At 55.0% G+C, this 18,758-nt stretch overlaps 1 protein-coding gene across 1 annotated transcript in view; it reads right to left on the bottom strand.

Moving 5' to 3' along the window:
* Positions 1-15,339, bottom strand: part of NDUFA10 (NADH:ubiquinone oxidoreductase subunit A10) — a 51,404-nt gene extending 36,065 nt beyond the window's left edge. Inside the window, exons 1-6 of the mRNA XM_047846542.1 lie at positions 15,199-15,339; positions 11,633-11,801; positions 10,689-10,904; positions 8,007-8,093; positions 4,918-5,039; positions 3,597-3,676 (exon numbers count right to left, since the gene is read on the bottom strand). Of these exons, the coding sequence (XP_047702498.1) occupies positions 3,597-3,676; positions 4,918-5,039; positions 8,007-8,093; positions 10,689-10,904; positions 11,633-11,801; positions 15,199-15,273 (749 nt within the window). The 5' untranslated portion in view covers positions 15,274-15,339. The remainder of the gene's footprint in view (positions 1-3,596; positions 3,677-4,917; positions 5,040-8,006; positions 8,094-10,688; positions 10,905-11,632; positions 11,802-15,198) is intronic.
* Positions 15,340-18,758: the final 3,419 nt, after the last annotated feature.

Raw genomic sequence — 18,758 nt, forward strand, 5'->3', positions numbered from 1 at the left:
GGCAGAGATCTCAGAGATTCGGAGACACCCTCAAGGCCTGTGGAGCGAACTCACGTCCGCCGGACCCCCTCAGGCCACCCCCCCCCCCCCCCCGGTCTCGGGAACCACTGTGCCTCCCGTGTCTCCCGTGACGCCAGTGGTCGCGGCAACATTTACAAACAGAGCAGCGTAAAGGCCTCCTCACGAGCGTGTGAAGCCAAGCCACGGTGCAAACTCATTTCCGACACGTTTCATAATCAAGGTAAGGAGAACAAAACACAGGCCTTCCAATGATTTTAAGCATAAATGGTCTCAAAGCCAGAAAACGTATTCCTGTGGTGGGTAGCTGTGTCTCCTGGCGAGAGCTGCAACGCTCCCCACGCTTTCACGGTCAACACATAAGAACACGACGAAGCGTTGCGTGCCTGCTCGGGAGAGGAGAGCTGACAGGACAGCCAGCCCTGACGGCAGTTGCCCTCAAGTCAGGTAAACCCACTCTGCTTCAAATACGGACATTCGAACTAAAAAAAATTTCTCTTAAGCAATTTTGATTTTATTGCTTAATTACTGATACTCCAATAATGTTCTCTTCCAAGGTGAGTCACTGTAAATACATAATATTGAACCAAATGACTTCGAATAAACATGCCCGGGAAACCTAAAATCGTTCCTGTGGGAAAACACCTCCTGAACTCTTGTGGGGAATAAGTTTAGGAATTCCCCGAGCCTGCAGCTTTTGCGTTAACAAGGTTTAGGACTAAAGCATCGGAGATTAGGTCAACAGGGCAAAGCACCCCCAGCAGAGGACGAGAACGGAAAGCTGCTTTCACAGGACGGAAGGTCCAGAATAGTAAACACGTAAACAGGCTACAGACCACGGAGCAGGGTGAAACTGCCTGGAGCTAATTTGCAAAAAAAGTGTCGTGTTGACCCTAAGGTAGCATGCTCTATCTGTCTTATCCCCTAGGCAAGTTTGCTCGGGCAGCCATGATTTTGACCCAGACCCCTAACACCACATAGCTTCGACACACACGAGCTGACGATCGCCGTTTTGTTGTCTTTCTGCACGTCCATCACGTTTGCGAGCCTTCTGATCCTAATAAATATGGAGCGAGGACCCTTCCTCAAGACTCGTATCCTCCCGGACATTAGCCTCTCTCGCATTTAATTCTGCGTCCGCTCTCTTGCTGGACAAGAGAGAACTCCAGACTCTGAGTCTGTGACAAATTCTAAGTCACGAACGCTTAGACACTTTAGATAACCTACTCGTCGTAGATTGCTTAAAGTTTTACATAAAACTTGTGGTTCCATGGGGCGCCTGGGTGGCACAGTCGGTTAAGCGTCCGACTTCAACCAGGTCACGATCTCGCGGTCCGTGAGTTCGAGCCCCGTGTCAGGCTCTGGGCTGATGGCTCAGAGCCTGGAGCCTGTTTCCGATTCTGTGTCTCCCTCTCTCTCTGTCCCAAAAATAAATAAACGTTGGAAAAAAAAATTTTTTTTTAAAAACTTGTGGTTCCAGTCAAGGTCCAGTGAATTTCTAAGAGAACACCTTGGGAGTCACGTACGTCCCTCGCTGCACTGTGACCTGAGCCTGTGAACACTTAACATAAGGCAGACTGCACAGAAAACCTCACGTACGTGTTCACTGTGACAAATGGCCTCCAACTTAAGTGGGTCCCATAAACCCACATGGCTTGAGCCAGGACAATGCACAGGCCGTATCTGTTCAGAAGACAGGGCACACAGACATCACAGCAGGACCAAGAGATAGAGCTCGTCCCCCCAGAGGGTGGCTCTCTGTTTCTCATCGGGGGCGGCACTGTCCTACCCAGACTTAGCAAAGGCCCCGAGGCCCCAGGTCAAGTCCCAAGAACACAGCCCTGCCCACCAGAGCGCCTCACCTCAGCGCGGCTGGCTCCCGAGGTCCCTGAGCGCCACGCTGGGGCCTCTCGGTGGGGTGGGAAGCACCCCGACCTGCGTCTCGGAAAGTGGACCGCGGGCAAGGACGCCGGGGAGGAGGAGCGGTCGCCGGCGGGCCTGGAACAGCGTTTGCGACGCCGTGTGTAAACTCAGCCAGCTCAGCGCGCTGGCCCGAGGCGTGTGCGCCGTGTGCCTCGGCGGCTTCCTGCGGCTCCGGGTCCGTGACCGAGATGGGTAAAAACCCACCCTGAGGAACCGTCACACTAGCGCCGGGCAATGACGTGCAGACCCCGTGAGCGATCCGCGAGGCCCGCACAGCCCTACGCCGTATGGCCGCCCCGGCCCGGGAGGGTGTGTGCTCTGCTCTGCTCTGCCCCGAGCTCTGGCGCCACCGGAGGGAAGCGGCACCTGCCTGGACCCGAGAGGGGCGCACGTGAGCTGTCGAGCGTGGCACGTGCGGCCCCAGCAGGGGGTCCCAGGGAAAGCAAGTACGGGTAGCCAGACCACGCCGTGGACACTTAGGGGCGGCCGGACACACTTTGTGACCTGGAAGCCCTCAAGGAGACGGTCTTCAAAATAACCACCAAGTGAAAGGAAACCCCCTCCCGACTGCAGCAGGATTCAGGCGTTATGAGCCGAAGTTCTACGGGAAAATCTGCGGGGAACAATTGGGGCCAGGGCCATTCTCAGTTGTTCTGCAGCCGGAGATGTTCCAGAGGCATTTCCGGAACCGACGCGCTGCGGTCCACCGTCTCCCTCTGCCTCTTCACACACCTCCACACGTTGCCCTGGCGCAGGTTTACAAAACCGAGGTGTTTCCGCACCTCTGGTCTTACAAACAGAGCAGCAGGATGGGACGAAGGGGGCCCGCAGCTCAACCCTCTGTGCCGCTGCCAGAAAGGGGCCTGTCACAAGACGGCGGCAACAGTAAGCATCCATGCTCACGCTTAAAAAAATTAGTTTTCAACTTAAAAACCAAATTTTTCTTCCAAGGTTACCACAGTTTTTAGTCACAATTTTACACTCTGAAACCTTAAAGGCATGAGATTTTTAGGTACCAAGAGGATTAAGTTTCAGAAAGTTTAAGAAATACTGCTAGGAACCTTCAGTGAAAGAATCAAACAACCTAATTCTGGTGGGACGCGAGGGAGGCCCACGACCACACGAGGATGGGCCACACGGAGGGGGCGGAAACACATTCGCTTTGCGCCTTCAGGAAAGGAAGAGAACAGGAGAAAAGAGAGAAACAGGAGGGTTTGGTGGGGTTTCATTTAATCCAAATGACCTTTCAGAAGAACTCTTAGAACCTGTAGGGATTGTTTATCCTCCTGAATTTTCTGTACCAGCAGGGGGCACTGCCGAGCAATCCTGGGTAGACATGAACGTCCAGCTGCCAGTTCAGGTGTCAGAGGAGTCCTCTGATGCTCACACCCTATCGTGAAACACGGCAAGGGTCTGCTTCCGGCTTCCCGGGATTTCAGAAGTAAAACAAAGAAGGAAGATGGACGAAACAAGCAAGCCAAGAAACAACAAGACCCCACCAGATCAAGCCGGAACGTGTGCTGTCCTGCTCCCTCGCAAACCGCAGCGCACAACGTGCCGCACAACACCCACCATAGTGAGAGTGAACCCCCCGGGCTGCGGCGCACAGGGAGCCAGCCGCGTGTGAAGACGTGTGAATCGTGCGCCTGGCTCACCTCATCTCAGGCAGGAAGGTTTTCTTGTAGGCGTTCTCGATGTCCTGCAGATAGGCCGAGGTGACCTTCATTTCGTGTGGCTAAGCAAAAGAAGAAAAAAACAAGCGTGAAACATTTAGGCGTCTCTTTCTTTTACTTGTGCACGTGTAAAACGTGAAAACAAGCAACAAATGTGGTTTTCTGGGAACAACTTGTGGGTGTCGTAGGGACGACAGAAAAGGGGCCTCGGTATCGGTTAGGATTAACCCGTTTGCCCAGGGAACCCACGGCATGACCTTGCACAGGCCTTCAGACGCGTGCTTCAAACAGGCTCAGAAAGAACACGGTGTGCATGTGTGCACACACACCGGGCCTGGCTTGCCCGCTCCGCTGCGCGCCCAAGACGAGAGGACCAGCCCACCTCTCCCCTACCCTCTCACCCCCCCTTCCGCCACCCACTCCCTCCGTCCTTCTCGCTTCCCCGCTGCCCACACGCCCAGCCCGCTCCCACTTGTCCACCTCTCACCCCCCTATCACCTCCAGGTGTGCTAAGCCAAATTCGGAAACTGAAAACTCCAATCACGAGCAGCAAGCTTCAGAATTTAAGACCTCTTCCAGTTCAGCCACGCTGTGGTCAAGTCACATCGCTGTTCCCTGGTTTCTTCGTGGCATTTACCTCCGCCTGATACACTTCCTACGCGTCCCCCTCACACAACTCTACACTGTCACCATGTGTCAGGAACAAATACCCTAAATGGGAGCAGTGCTTCCCAAGAACCAGTCCTAAAGGCGGCGACGGTCTTCACGACCTCTGTCCCCCGCATCACGCCCACACGGCCGGTGGGCACCTTCAGTCTGCAGTGTCCAGGCCACCTGACCGAGTCTCGCCCGGCGCCACATGCGTGGACCTCGCTGCTCAGCCGCTGCAGGCTCAGCAGGCAGGAACACAGGGACAGGGCTCAACGGGACTGAAGCACTGAGAGGTGTTGAAATGACACTCGGTCTGCCCAGACACCGGGGCACGGAGACCCCACGAGAGAACAGAAAGGTGCAGGGCACAGGGAAGCGGTCAGGACACTGACCCGGCCTCACAGGGTGCTTTAGGGGACAGGGGACGACAGAGAGATGGCACCAGGGACCGCGAGGCTCCGGTGGAGAGCAGGGACTGCGCCGGGACCCCCCTCCATCCACCGCACGAGGGCCCACCCCCCGGGGGCTCCGCTGTGGGTGCCGCCCGGCTCCGTGAAGGAAGGTGGCGACTCAGCAAAGTGCCGCGAGCACTGGCACCGCAACAACGGGGACACGCAAAACGAGCGGGGTCTTGAATTTAAGAGCTGGTTACATTTCCTTTCTTCTGAATCCGACTCTGGATCTCCGGAACCGGCACGTCGATGTAGATGACCACGTGGGGAGGCAGGTACTCAGAGGCGGTGACCTTCTTCACCTCGTTGTAGTGCTCCACACCTGCCACACACGAGCGGGACACGTCTGTCACCTGCGGGTGTCCACATCGTGGACATCTTGTACACACTTTACTTTTCAAAAAACTCAACTGAAAAACATCTGATTACATTTACTCGGGTTCAACGTATTCCGGTAAATTTAATCAGCTATGCAGACCGACCTTCTGAAGCAGATTTAGTAATGAGAAAACAAAGCAGCAAGCAGTAAAGGCTGGGGGAAATCCTCCTGAAGCTGTCGCCGTACCGAGCAAGCCGTACGCACAACAGCCACGCACGGCCGGTGATGCCGAACCCCATCCGCGCCGATTCCAAGAACACCCTGCACCTGGACGTCCTCTGGCGCACAATGACGCCACTGGAAAGGCAGCCAGAGCACAGTCTGGGTCGCTGGAACGAAACCACCACCCTCACCCGCCACAGCAGCAATGTCAAGAAACGACCATCTGCAGGTTTCCACATGGCAGAAACTTCCAGAAGCAATCACACAAAGAGCCACAGAAAGACAACTACTTTGCTGTAAAGAAAAATTGGGGCGCCTGGGTGGCTCAGTCGGTTAAGCGTCCGACTTCGGCCCAGGTCATGATCTCACGGTCCGTGAGTTCAAGCCCCGCGTCGGGCTCTGTGCTGACAGCTCAGAGCCTGGAGCCCGTTTCCGATTCTGTGTCTCCCTCTCTCTCTGCCCCTCCCCTGTTCATGCTCTGTCTCTGTCTCAAAAATAAATAAACGTTAAAAAAATTTAAAAAAAAAAAGTCCCGGTGACCACTGCTAGCGACGCCTGCTTTGGGGACGATTCAGGCGGACCTCTGACCCAAGGTCACAAGGGTCTGGGCCGGAGGGACAGGCTACGACGGTGGCGCGCTTCAAGTAAGTGACCCAGCCTCACGGGACTGTGGGCACCGTTCTAACACTCGGCCTCATCTCGGCTTCCTGTCTGGTCCTGCCCATCCCCAGGCAAGACGTCCGTCCTCCCGCTTCCTCCGCCAAGTGCCCCTCCTTGGGCGCGTTCTGGGAGTCCCCACGGCTGAGGGGACCCTACCCCTGGCTGTGCATGCGCCGTCCACCCCAAAGGAATCTGTTCTCCCAGCCCAACACAGAACTGACTCTCATGAAAGCCACTGCCCCCCACCCTGGGTCACTTCTCCGCTCCCGTCCCACGAGATCCCACACACTCAGTGACGACCTTGCCCCTGCCACCCTCACCGACCCCGTTTGGGTGTGATTCCGCAGCGGGCTTCCCTCCCCAGAGAGCCGGAAGCCAGCCCCAAGGACCCTGGCCTCGGTCCTCACTCCCTCTCCCGACTCTCCCGGGACAAGCGCATCCTCTGTCCACGTCAATCCCCCAGACCGCGTCTGGGACACGCAACCACCTGGCCACCTCAGGGATCCCCAGCTTACACGCCCGCGTGGGACACCCGCACCTCGGCCCACTGCCGCGCCCCGTCCTCTTCACGTGGCAAGGAGCCTGCTGAGCCCAGTACTCCCCGGCCTCCTCCTCACAAGGCCGATCGCCGGGCCTGCCCCTGCCCCACCCTGCCCCGCCGGGTCTGTGCCCTGCCCGCTGTGGTGTCGGCGTGCCATCCTGCTCTGACATCCTCACCTCTGGCCTCCTGTCCTTGGATGTCCCCTCACCGAACACGTACTTCAGACGAACGAACGCAATGCAACCACATCCTTCCCACACCCGACACCTTGGGTGGCTCCTCGCCACTTTCAGGAAACAGCCAAGCCCCCCGGCCAGGGCGCAAGCCTCCCCTCCTCCCGCCCTACCTGCCTCTCCTGGGCCGTCCTCCGCCCGCGCTGGCCTCCCTGCCACGCTGCACCTCGCTCACCCGCTGCCCTGCTGCCAGCCTGCTCCGGGCTCACCCAGGGCGCCGTCCCGGACCGCACCCTGTCTCCCAGCCAGAGTTCTGGGTGCTTCCACAGGGTCACGGAGTAACGGCGTCCACGTCGCTTCAATGCCGGCCCCGCCCTGGCCAGGACGGCAGGAGCTTCCCCGTCTCCTCGCCCCAGATCCCCGATGCCTAAAACGAAGCCCGGCACGCAGCCCACGTCCCAGAAAGGCTGTCTGACTGCCCGCAGCTGCTGCTCGGATAGCCTGTGAGGTCCACGGCCAGAAGCAAGGGCGCCGCGGCCCCTCCCGCGAGCACGGGCGGGCACCCCAACCGCAGAACGGGCAGGCGGACCAACGGCCGGGCGCCTCCATCCCAGGCCGTCTCCTGGCCTGCTTCGCTCTCCAGTCACTCACCGAGCGCTCTCGCTCTGCCCTCCAGGCGTGAGCCACCACCGCTCCAGCCAGCCGAGCGCTCAGGTGGACACGGCCACAGGCAGGCGGCACAGGCTCTCCCGGCCCCGCCCTGGCGCACTCCTACTTACACGACCTGGCCCCACCCTGACGTGGTTCCATAACCGCCCAGTCAGGCCACCTTGAACCAAGAGGCCTTCACTCCTGTCCGTCTGCCACCGTCAGACCTGCCACAACACCCGACCGGGGCTACCGTCCCTGGACGCGGCAGACCAGCACCACATCAGACAGTGGGAAAGGATGATGGTGTCGCTGGCATGCAGGTGCAGCCACAAGAAAAAGAAGGCATCCCGATTATGTACAAGATAATACACTAAAAAACTGGCCAGTTCAGGGAAATTAAACCACAGATCAGAGAAAGTGGCTGCGGTATCCTGCAAGACCGAAGAGGGTCGGGGCAGCTCAGGAAGGTTGGGTGGAATCCGGGAGCTGAGCTGTTCAAGGATCCAGAACGCTTCCCTGCTTCCACTGGGAGATGGGAATTTAGGAGGAAAAGAGGGTGGAAGGAACCCGCTTTCTTCCTGTGGAAATTTAACAAGTACTAGCTTCTATCCGTCTGCCTAACAGACGTGCACAGGAAGAGCAGGGACCACGTGGGGAGTCTACCAGAGCCTTCGCGAAGCTACGCAGCGTGTCCAGGAAGGCCTGAGAGCAACGCCGACTCACACTGCTTCCGGATGAATCCTTGGTTATACATCGCGTCCAAGAAAACAAAGTCGCTGAAGATGGAACGTTCCAATATGACACCTTGTCCTGGTTAAAAACAGGGAAACAAAATTCAAAGTTCAGACACATAAAAAACCCAAGGCCCCAGAAACGAGTAACTTCACTTTACAAAAAGACAAGTTCTCTACCATACCGTTCAAACGTACGTATGTGGGCTCGTAAGTGAGAGACTGTTTTCAAGAACTAGAACATTTCTGGTTCGGGCAACATAACATTCATCTCATTCCGCCGGCTGCAGCAGAAACCCCCAGTTACGAGGAAGGTGCTTCACAGCTTCCGCAGCTTTCCCACCCCACCTGCTCAGTGCAATCCCGACACACCCCGACGGCTCTGCCAGACCCTAGCGGCACCCACCACTCTCCCCCCGTGCCCAGTTCATCAGCAAACCACCGGCGTCCTCCCAAGCACATCCAGAACCTGACCTTTCCGCCACAGCTGCCTCCCTGCAGCCAGGCCTCCTCACTGCTGGCAAGGTTCCCACCCCCGCCACCAAGTAGGCCCTGCCTCCGTGCTCACTCCCGGCTGCTCTCACAGCAACACAGGGGCATTTGCAAAACTCAAGCCAGACTGCGTTGCTCCTCCGCTCAAATCTGCTAGTGGCTTCCTCTCTCCTCCAGAGGAAAACCATCTTGCCCAGGCAACTTCTCTGACCTCACCCCTTCCACTTCCGGCCTCACTCTCTGCACTCCTGTCACAGGGGCCTCCTGTGACTACAGCCACTCCGAGTACCGGTCCCCCCGGGCTCAGCCCTGCTGTGCCAGGATAGAGGCCTTCCCCAACCTTCCCACCTGCAAGCAGGGCCCCGGCCCCACGGCAAACCCCTCCTCAGCTTCTCACGACCTGATGTGGCACTGAACTCCCCCACATTTACTGTTCATCTCCCCAGGAAAACGTAAGCTCCGGGAGGGTGTGGGCTTCACTTTCTGAACCCCAGCTCCTAGAATGCACCTCACGCAACGGGCACTCACAAAACACTTAACGGCTAGTACAACACAGAGAGAGACGAGTAAGTTTTTGTTTAAAGTGATTCTTCTTAACTTTAAGAAAGGGAGAGTCCCGGGGCACCTGGGTGGCTCAGTCGGTTAAGCGTCCGACTTCACTTCAGGTCACGATCTCGCGGTCCGTGAGTTCGAGCCCCGCGTCGGGCTCTGGGCTGATGGCTCAGAGCCTGGAGCCTGTTTCCGATTCTGTGTCTCCCTCTCTCTCTGCCCCTCCCCCGTTCATGCTCTGTCTCTCTCTGTCTCAAAAATAAATAAAACGTTAAAAAAAAAAAAAAATTTAAAAAAAGAAAGGGAGAGTCCCAAGAGGTGAAGTATGCTTCAGAAAGAATCTGGAATGAGCCAAGTGTCAGCGTTAATCCCAAGCCACCAACCAGTTCCCGTGAGCCAGGTCCTGGTACAGAACATCACGAGGTGACCGCATCTTTTCTTAGAAGCAGCACCAACGAAAATCAGGGCTTCCGTTCATAGAAGGAAAAGTACCACTAAGGACGTTCTGAACACCCAAGACAAAAACTAGACTCCTCTGTAACCGTTTCGATCAAGAGCGAATCCTGCACCTCCTGGCCTGTGTCGTATACGCGGAACCCTCCTGTCAGTGGTTCCCAAATGCCGCTTTGCAAACCAGTTCCGTCAGTCACCTGGGGTCCCCGTCAAACATGCTGTACCTTCTCGTCCTCACACCCCACGAAGCACACCCTCCAGGCGGCAGCTGAGCGGTCTGTAAATGGCTCACCAGGTAACTGGCGACCGGGCGTGGCCATCACTGCCGTAAGGGGTGGACACAAGGCTCATACAACCTGCACCCCCTCCTCTCACGTGCACACACGTCATCTCCACCTGCGAACTCAGCACCGCCAAGGCTTGGGAGCTATGCCCAAGCACCCCGGTGTCTGTTACCGATTCTTAGGGCACGCTGGGGTAGGGGCCGAGCGTCACCCACGCTGCTGGTGCCCAGGATAACGCAGTCCCTCCTGGATTGGACCCTGCTCTGTGCTAACTTTATGTCCTGAGCCCTGCTGTTGGTCTCCCAGACTCCAAACGGTACCCGCCCCAACATACAGTCCTCGTCCATCTCTTGCCGGCTTTCAGTGACTTCCAGAAACACACCCCCCTTCCAATCGTCCGGGCCCTTGGGGCCTTGTGTGTTCTGCCTCCACCGCCGCTGCACTTCCTCCAGGTTTAGCTGCTCCCCAGTGGACTGATGGCGGATCCCAGCCCATCTCTGGGCCCGAGGGACGAGCTTACTTTGTGTGTCACATCTCTGTGTGACTCACAGCTCCGTGTGCAGGAGTCTGACTCCACTTCCTCACAGCCCTTTAGAGGCTCTCTCTTTCTTCCACGGCTTTGATACATTTCACTGCCATGCCTACACCGGCGGCACAGAAATTCCACACCATCCATACCCCTCGCTCCAGCACGCGAAGATGAAACACGATTCGGGGACTTTCGTTCCGAAGCAACAGCAGCGTGGGTCTCGGGGAATTTATGATCCTATTAAAAAGACAGAACCTGCCCCCGCAAACGCCCTTAAAGAAAAGCTCTGCTTTGTGGCGGTCTACAACGGCGATGCCAGAAGGGGCTCACGTGCAGGACACGCCCGGGCGCCGCCCGGACACCATACCCGTGCTCAGCAAGTGCTCCAGGGCGTCCGCGTACTGCAGGAGGCGGCTGGCGTACAGCCAGGACTGCAGGCGGTAGCTGTTGCCGTCGTTACTTCTCGGGTCCTCGTAAAACTTCTCCACGCTGCAGCTGCCGCTAAGCTCCACGTCCAGGGGCCTCCCGTCTCCCGTCGCGCCGTCCGCGTAGTGGATCCCGGCTTCGGGGAAGTGCTTCAAGCCTGAGAAGAAAAAATGTGATGTGAACGCCTCCCCCGCCATCGGCGGGCAGCAGGGACTCACAGAAAGAAAGCCCCATCTGAATACAGGGTGGAGGCCGGTGGCACAGGACCCGGGGCAAGTTACCCTCACGTCTGCGTCCACACAGGACACTAAAGACGACGTGCCCAGAGCACTCGTGGAAGACAAGCATGTCAGCGAAAGGGCCGGCCTACGGTGTGTCCCTGGTACCCTCGCGGGAGTTCCTCCCGAGAAGGAGAGCGGCCCACGACCGCGGGGAGCCCCCAACGCGCGACTGGGCACCAGCCCGTCAGCCACCACGGGGAGTACGACAGCATCGTCACCGGGAGTCGGGAGATGTGGTTCGGGTCCCGGCTCCGCACTCACCAGCTGCGCGACAGCAGCCCCCTCCGGAGCTCACCCGTCTGCAAGCGACAGCAGTGATCAGGGCCCCACCCCGGAGGCCCGTCACAGAGCTCGGGTGAGACCGCTCACGTGAACGTGCTCCGCTGACATTATCAAGAAAAAGTTCCAACGCAAACTGACAGCCAGTACGGATTTTAAAATCTTTCCAAATCCGAAAGATTAAAAATAGATTTTAGTGTATTTTAAAAATATAAAATACCTACCTCGGGCCCAATTCCACCCAGTCTATATGAAAGGAAAATCAAACTCAAACAAGCAACGATGCACCTGAGAGAAGGGAACTCCACGTGACGTACATCCGTACCTAGTTTCTCTGCTATTTGTTTTGCAAGCTCGCCTTTTCCAGAACATATATTGCCGTCTACAGTTATCACTTTGCTGTATTCTGTGAATTTTTTGGTTGTTCTTTCGCCGAGTATGTATGCCAAAGGGCCATACTGTAGCCTGCACTGGGCGCCTGTATGAATTCCTTCCTGGAAAACACAACAGCATGACGTGAGCATTCCACTTCCCACAGGCACCAGCAGCTATTAGGTAAAAATGCCAAGAAGACCTCTGGTGATAAAAATACCAACATCTATCCGACTTTGGCTCAGGTCATGACCTCACAGTTCCTGAGTTCAAGCCCCATGTTGGGCTCTGTGCTGACAGCTCAGAGCCTGGAGCCTGCTTCGGATTCTGTGTCTCCCTCTCTCTCAAAAACAAACAAATGTTAAAAAACAAAACAAAACAAAAACAACCCAACATCTAGGGGCACCTGGGTGGCTCAGTAAGTTAAGTATCCAGCTCTTGGTTTCGACTCAGGTCATGATCTCATGGCCTGTGGGATGGAACTGTTTTAAAACTCTGCACGGACAGTGCAGAGCCTGCTTGGGATTCTCTCTCTCTCCCTTAGCTCTCTGCCCCTCCCCCCGCTCATGCACGCTCTCTCAAAATAAATAAACTTGAAAAAAAGCCAACATCTACATTTTTATTACCTAGTTATTTAATTACCGGTCTCCCTGCCCCACCCCCCAGCGTAAATTCGTAAGTACAGTGGGATTGTTGGTTTTGTTCACTGTTAAATCCTCAGGGCCTGGAACAGTGCCTGAAACAGAATACACTTACCATGTTCAATATAAGTTGGATGGATGGATGGATGGATGGATGGATGGATGGAAGGAAGGAAGGAAGGAAGGAAGGCAGGGAGGAGGAGGCGAAGGGAAGACAGGAGTAAGGGAACAGAGCATTTTTCTAGTCCAGATTCCTGTCCTGAGCTCTGGACCTGGTTACCTGCCTTTAAACAGCTCCATCCAGAAGTCCTGAAGGTATCTGACAACTAACAGGCGTAAAACTGAAATTTAACATCCATACCCTAACCCCCGAATCTGCTTTCCTTCCCAAGTTCCCTATCCGCTATCCACCCAGCAAAACCAAGCAAACACAGGATCACCTCGGATCTCCTCCTCCTCCTTCCAACCCTACAGGCACTCACAAAATCCTATTGAACTTAACTCTTAAACCTCTCAGGAGTGAACTGTCCTGCCCCTGTCCCCACTGCACTGACTGTGCAGACATCTTCACATCTCTCATCTACGGAGCAACGTCTCACCTCCTGTCTCCAACATACCCGTTCTCTGCTCAAAAGCCACACGATCTACTCTCCACAGCACACAACACATGCTCACAGAAAGTAACACAATCAAAAGGCAAGCAACTAAAAAAATCCTTAGTGTATATAAAAGTTGTATAGATCAATAAGGAATACTGACAGAATAAGGAAGAATAGGAACTCACAGCTTATTTTCAAAGTATTAAAAAGAGCCAAAAACTGTACGAAAAAATGTTCATTCACTTAGTTATTCATTCAACAAGTATTTACTAGGAGCCCACACGATGCAGTGCGCTTTTTCTAGACAACTGGGGATGTGGATATGAGCAAAAGGGTTCCACAGGACAACAAAACAGAGAAGAAGTTACAGCTGACCCTTGAACAGTACAGGAGTTTGTGGTGCCGACACCCCCCCCCATGCAGTTGAAAATCCACGTACAACTTCTGACTCCCTAAAAACTTGACTATTAATAGCCTACTGTTGACTAGAAGCCTTACTGGTAACACAAAAAGTTGACGAACACACACTTTGTACATGTATCATACACCGTATTCTTAAATTAAGCAAGCTAGAAATTACCAAGAAAATCATAAGGAAAAGAAACTACATTCACAACACTGTACTTATAAAAAAAAAAAAATCGCAAATAAGCAGACCCACGCAGTTCAGACCTGTGTTGTTCAGGAGTCAACTGTCAACAGCATATGAAGTGCTGTGGAGGGCAGCATGGCACATGGGCCGGGCTGTGTGTTACAACAGGTGGCTACGGAGCCTCTGAAGAAAGAGTAACATTTGAGCAAAGACTGGAAGGTGCTGAGGGAACTGGCCAAGTGGACATGTGGAAGAGGGTCTTTCAGGCAGAGGAAACTGTTCGCACAAATGTCCGGAGGCCAGCGCGCTGCAAAGCCAGCAGGGCCAGGCTCGCCTATGCCAAGTGGACCAGGCAAAAGCAGAGGAGACGATAAGGAGATGTTGATCATATTGTACCTTGAACCCTAGACATCAATCACCCCCTCCTCCAGGCTACGTATGGGCCATGCGCAAACTGTTTCCATTTGCGTCCACAACTTGAACATAGCACCGATGTGGCACAAAGCAGGTGCACGGTAATGTCTGGTCAAGCAATCAGCCATTTCCCGACTTCAAAATCTTCAGGAAGTGCTTTTTTATAGAGTTACAGTAGTACTCTCTACAATTTCCCATCCTCAGTCCCGTTTACTGCTCTCTAGAATCATATGGAATAACTGACCTTTCATGACACATTTCCCATTCCTTTGCGTATTCAAGTAACAAGGTGTGTACCCTTCTCATCTAACTCATTTTTCCCCCACTTACTGAAGTTCATCTATATCCGCTGTAGAAAGTAACAGGAAGTGAATGGTTATGGGGGGGGGGGGGGAGCAATCTGTCTAGTGCACGTACTGCAGCAAAATAGCAAAATATCACCTCCTTTATTCTGGGTCCCTCACTTCCACTATCACAATTCCCAGAACACCAGATATTAAAAAGATAACCACTTTTCTTTGGCGGTCTGAGTTATCGCCTAAAAACACGTATATGACTTTGATAAGACAGTTGCACTGTTCTAAAATCCTCTCACCAAAATCTTTAGGAAGGAGGTCAAGCAAGTCCCTTTACAATTTGACACCAATGTAGTTCCAGCCCTTAGCAAGCAAAGACGCTACTCTGCGACCACAGTTGCAAAAGAAAGTTCCCTAAGGCTGCCGGCCTCAGTTCTTTTGCTTCCTTGGTTCTCTCTGCGTCAACGTCATCCCACTGTTCTCAGCCATAGGAAGTCCTAATCCCTTCAGATCTAACCGAACGCCTTCTCTTCGCTTTCTGCTCCACAGTCACATCCCCGCGGCGCCCAGCAAGGGCTGGGCCCCAACTGGGCTTCACCGAGCAGCGGTGGACGCCGCTTACTTAGTGGATGAGGAGCGCGGGCCCCGGGCTCTCCTAGGCTCGGCCGCACCTGCTCGTGCGCCCGTCGTCCTGCCCCCCCCCCCCCCGGGGCACCTGCAGGCTGGCCTCCCACGCCACGGCGGCCCGGCGGCCGAGTCACTCGCTCCCCTCCAAGCCTTGTGCTTGGAGCTCAGGTGACACGGCCTGGAGAAGCTCCCGGCCCCCAGCAAACCTGCCCGCGACTCAGGACCGAATACTCCGGGGGCCGCGGGTGTCCCCCCGCGAGTGACCCCGGCAGCCGCGGCCCCGAGGCGCGGGGAGGTGAGGGAGTCGGCGCCGGAGGACAGGCCGGCACCTCCCCCCGCCCGCCGCTCACCACGCGCTGGACGACCGCCGCCAGGCCCCGCGCCGCCGCCGACGCGGGGAGCCCTCTCAGCAGCCTCAAGGCCATGGCTCCGCGGTCCGCACCGGCTCAAGGACCCGAGGGGACGCGGTCGCGGCGGGGTCCTCTTCCGCGGCCGGCGCGCCGCCGTGACGTCACGGCCGGGGTGCCCGCGCGACGCCTGTCAGGAGCGTCCGGGCGCGAGGCGCAGGCGCAGGCGCAGGGCGACGGGGTGTGGGCTCCTGTTGGACGGCCGCCCCGGCTGGGCTCCCCCGGCGCCTGCGCCTCGCTCGGCCTTCGCAGGGTCCGGCCCCCCGACCTGGGCCTGCGGCTGCGACAGAGACGCTGGAGAGCGTCGGCGGGACTCCGCCGGGGTCCCGAGGCCGCCCCGGCGCTGGCAGATGCTGCGCCCGGGACACCCCCCTCCCGCCCGCAGCCCCGAGGCCGACCCGGGCGGACCTGCAAATCACCTGGGTCTCCCCGCCCTCCTCCCCCTCCCCCCCTCCCCCCCTTCCCCCTCCCCCCCCTCCCCCCCTCCCCCCCCTCCCCCCCTCCCCCCCCCCCCCGGAGCCGGAAGCCAGTCTGAGAGGCCGGGAAGGTGGCCCGGGACTGGGGCGGGGAAGGGAGAGGGGCTGCGGGCGGACCTGGCCGCCCCAGGGCCCTTTCCGGCATCCTCGTCCTCCAGGTGGGCCCCGAGGGACCCCGGGTCTGGCAGGGCGTGCGGCACCTCGGACGACACTGGAACACGCGCGCGCTGTGAGTGCTCCATCACCGCAGTCCTTTCGAGGGTCCGGGTGCTCGCCTCCCCGGTTAGCACGAGTTGACTTCCATGTGAAATACCTTTCCCGCCTGCCGTTCGGAAAGGTGTCCGAATCTCCCATCTCTCGGGCTTGTTCTCAACACCCGGACGTTTCTATCGTTTAACCTCCTCTCGGCTTCGGCTTTTCGGAACGATCGTGGAATTGCATGCCCCAGTGGGAATGCCGTTGTGAACACGAAGGTCGGCCAATGGATGCTCCTCCGATGCGAGAATCCTGCTTATCCACAGTGCAGAGTCCTACTCCGCAAAGCCAGAGCGTCTGCCTTAGGAGAGCGGGGACAGGCCCTGAAACCTGTTTCACAAGCAGACTCACCTGCGGTATTGGAGGGACTGTCCGACAACGCAGAGGAAGAATGAGCCCCTGGGCCGGGACTCCTGCACCCAGCAAGGCTGTCCTTCAGATGTAAAAGGGGAAACAGACACTCTGGGGTGAAGGAAAACGGAGAGACTCTTTCCAGCAGGCCCCCACCCCTAAAGTCTGGCTAAAGGAGCCCTCCAAACAGACAACGGTAACAAGAGGAGGCTGGGGGCTTCGGAAAGAAGGGATGACCATGGCATGGGTGAGATGGGGGTAAATGTAATAGACCATCCTTCACCTTGGGAGTTTCTCAGATCACATTGGATGGTTGAAGCAAAAATTGTAACATCATTTGGTACAGTGTTTAATGTATGTGGAGGAAACACTCAAACAAGCACATTTAGAAATTGGGGGGTGGTGGTGGTGCAAGGACTTCAGTGAAAGTAGCATTTCGCTCTCCCACCAGAAACGATAAAGCAGTGATGTGACAGGTTAAGTCACCAGCACTCGCTGTGGTATCTAGAGCAAGCGCTAAGGAAACCACACGATACAGAACCGTACTGCCCAAAACATCACCTCAGAAGTAAGCTGAATTGTTATTATTAGATTACATCTAAATCAAGATGGCTCTCTAAAGAATGTAAAACTTTCCAACCAGGGTAAGAAAAAAGGAGCAAAGGAAAGAAAGAAAGAAAAAAAAAAAACAGACATCAGCCCTAATAATGATTTGCTAACAAATTATCCAAATTGAATTTGTAATTTAGGGGGCGCCTGGGTGGCTCAGGAGGTTGAGTGTCTGACTTTGGCTCACGTCGTGATCTCACGGTCCATGAGTTCAAGCCCCGTGTTGGGCTCTGTGCCGACAGCTCAGGGCCTGGAGCCTGCTTCGGATTCTGTGTCTCCCTCTCTCTCTGCCTCTCTCCTGCTCATGCTCTGTCTCTCTCTGTCAAAAATAAATAAACATTATGGGGCGCCTGGGTGGCGCAGTCGGTTAAGCGTCCGACTTCAGCCAGGTCACGATCTCGCAGTCCGTGAGTTCGAGCCCCGCGTCAGGCTCTGGGCTGATGGCTCAGAGCCTGGAGCCTGTTTCCGATTCTGTGTCTCCCTCTCTCTCTGCCCCTCCCCCATTCATGCTCTGTCTCTCTCTGTCCCAAAGATAGATAAACGTTGAAAAAAAAAATTAAAAAAAAAATAATAAAATAAATAAATAAATAAATAAACATTAAAAAAAATTAAAAATTTCCCCCACCTCCCAAAAAAGGGAAATTGCCAGGCCCTCTCGTTCACTGGAGAATTCAGCCAAACATTTAAAGATTTAACTGTATATAGTCTCCTCCGGAAAATAGAAGAGGGAACACCCCCGAGCCCAGTCTGTGCTACCCAGACAAAGCACATACACAAAAAAATGGGGGAAAAAAACCCAGTTAGACCAATATCTCTTATGATCTTAGACACAAACATCCTCATCAAAATGTTAGCATATTGAATACTGTACAGCAATATGTATAGTGAAGACACCACCACCATGGGATCTGTTTAAAGGCTGGAAGGCTGATCTGATATTCAAAAATCGATCACTGCGATTCCCCTTAACAGATAAGGAAAACCAGTGATCAAAACATCTGCGGTAGAAGAAGCATTTGACAAAATATGACACTGATAGATGTTTTTTAAATTTTTTTTTTACTGTTTATTTATTTTTGAGACAGAGAGAGACACAGCGTGAGCAGGGGAGGGGCAGAGAGTGAGGAGACACAGAATCGGAAGCAGGCTCCAGGCTCCGAGCTGTCGGCACAGAGCCCGACGCGGGGCTCGAACCCACGAACCGTGAGATCATGACCCGAGCTGAAGTCGGACGCTCAACCGACTGAGCCCCCCAGGCGCCCCCAGAACATCTATGTACAAACCATACAGCTGACATCACACTTCCTGGGAAGATACCTGCTCTCCCCATTCGTTCAGCAGAGCCTTGGAAGTCCTAAACAATACAGCAAGGTAGGAATAAAGAGGATATGAAAGGCATACGATTGGAAAGGAAGACACCAGACTGCCTTTATTCATAGATCACACGACTGGCTATGTAGAAGATCCAGAGCCAGACACCAAAACATGTCCCTAGAAGTAACAAATGAGGTCTGCAAGGTTGCAGGTTACAAGGTCAACACAAAATCTGCATATTCCAATATACTAACAACAAGTGGAAGCTGAAACCTAAAAATGCAATAGCGTTAATAATTTCTCCAGGATAAAAGTGTAATACTTAGGGATACTCTAGCAAAGCACGTCCAGGATCTGTACGCTGGGAACAAACCACCAGAGAAAGAAGTCAGAGAAAACATCAATTGTCAGAGAGATTTGCTGCGGTTCCCAGACTTTAAGACTCAGCAAAGCAATAATGTCGGTTCTCCTCTAAATGATCTGTAAGTTTAATGCACT

Source organism: Prionailurus viverrinus, unplaced genomic scaffold (genome assembly GCF_022837055.1).
Source record: "Prionailurus viverrinus isolate Anna unplaced genomic scaffold, UM_Priviv_1.0 scaffold_39, whole genome shotgun sequence".
NCBI classification, from domain to species: domain Eukaryota; kingdom Metazoa; phylum Chordata; class Mammalia; order Carnivora; family Felidae; genus Prionailurus; species Prionailurus viverrinus.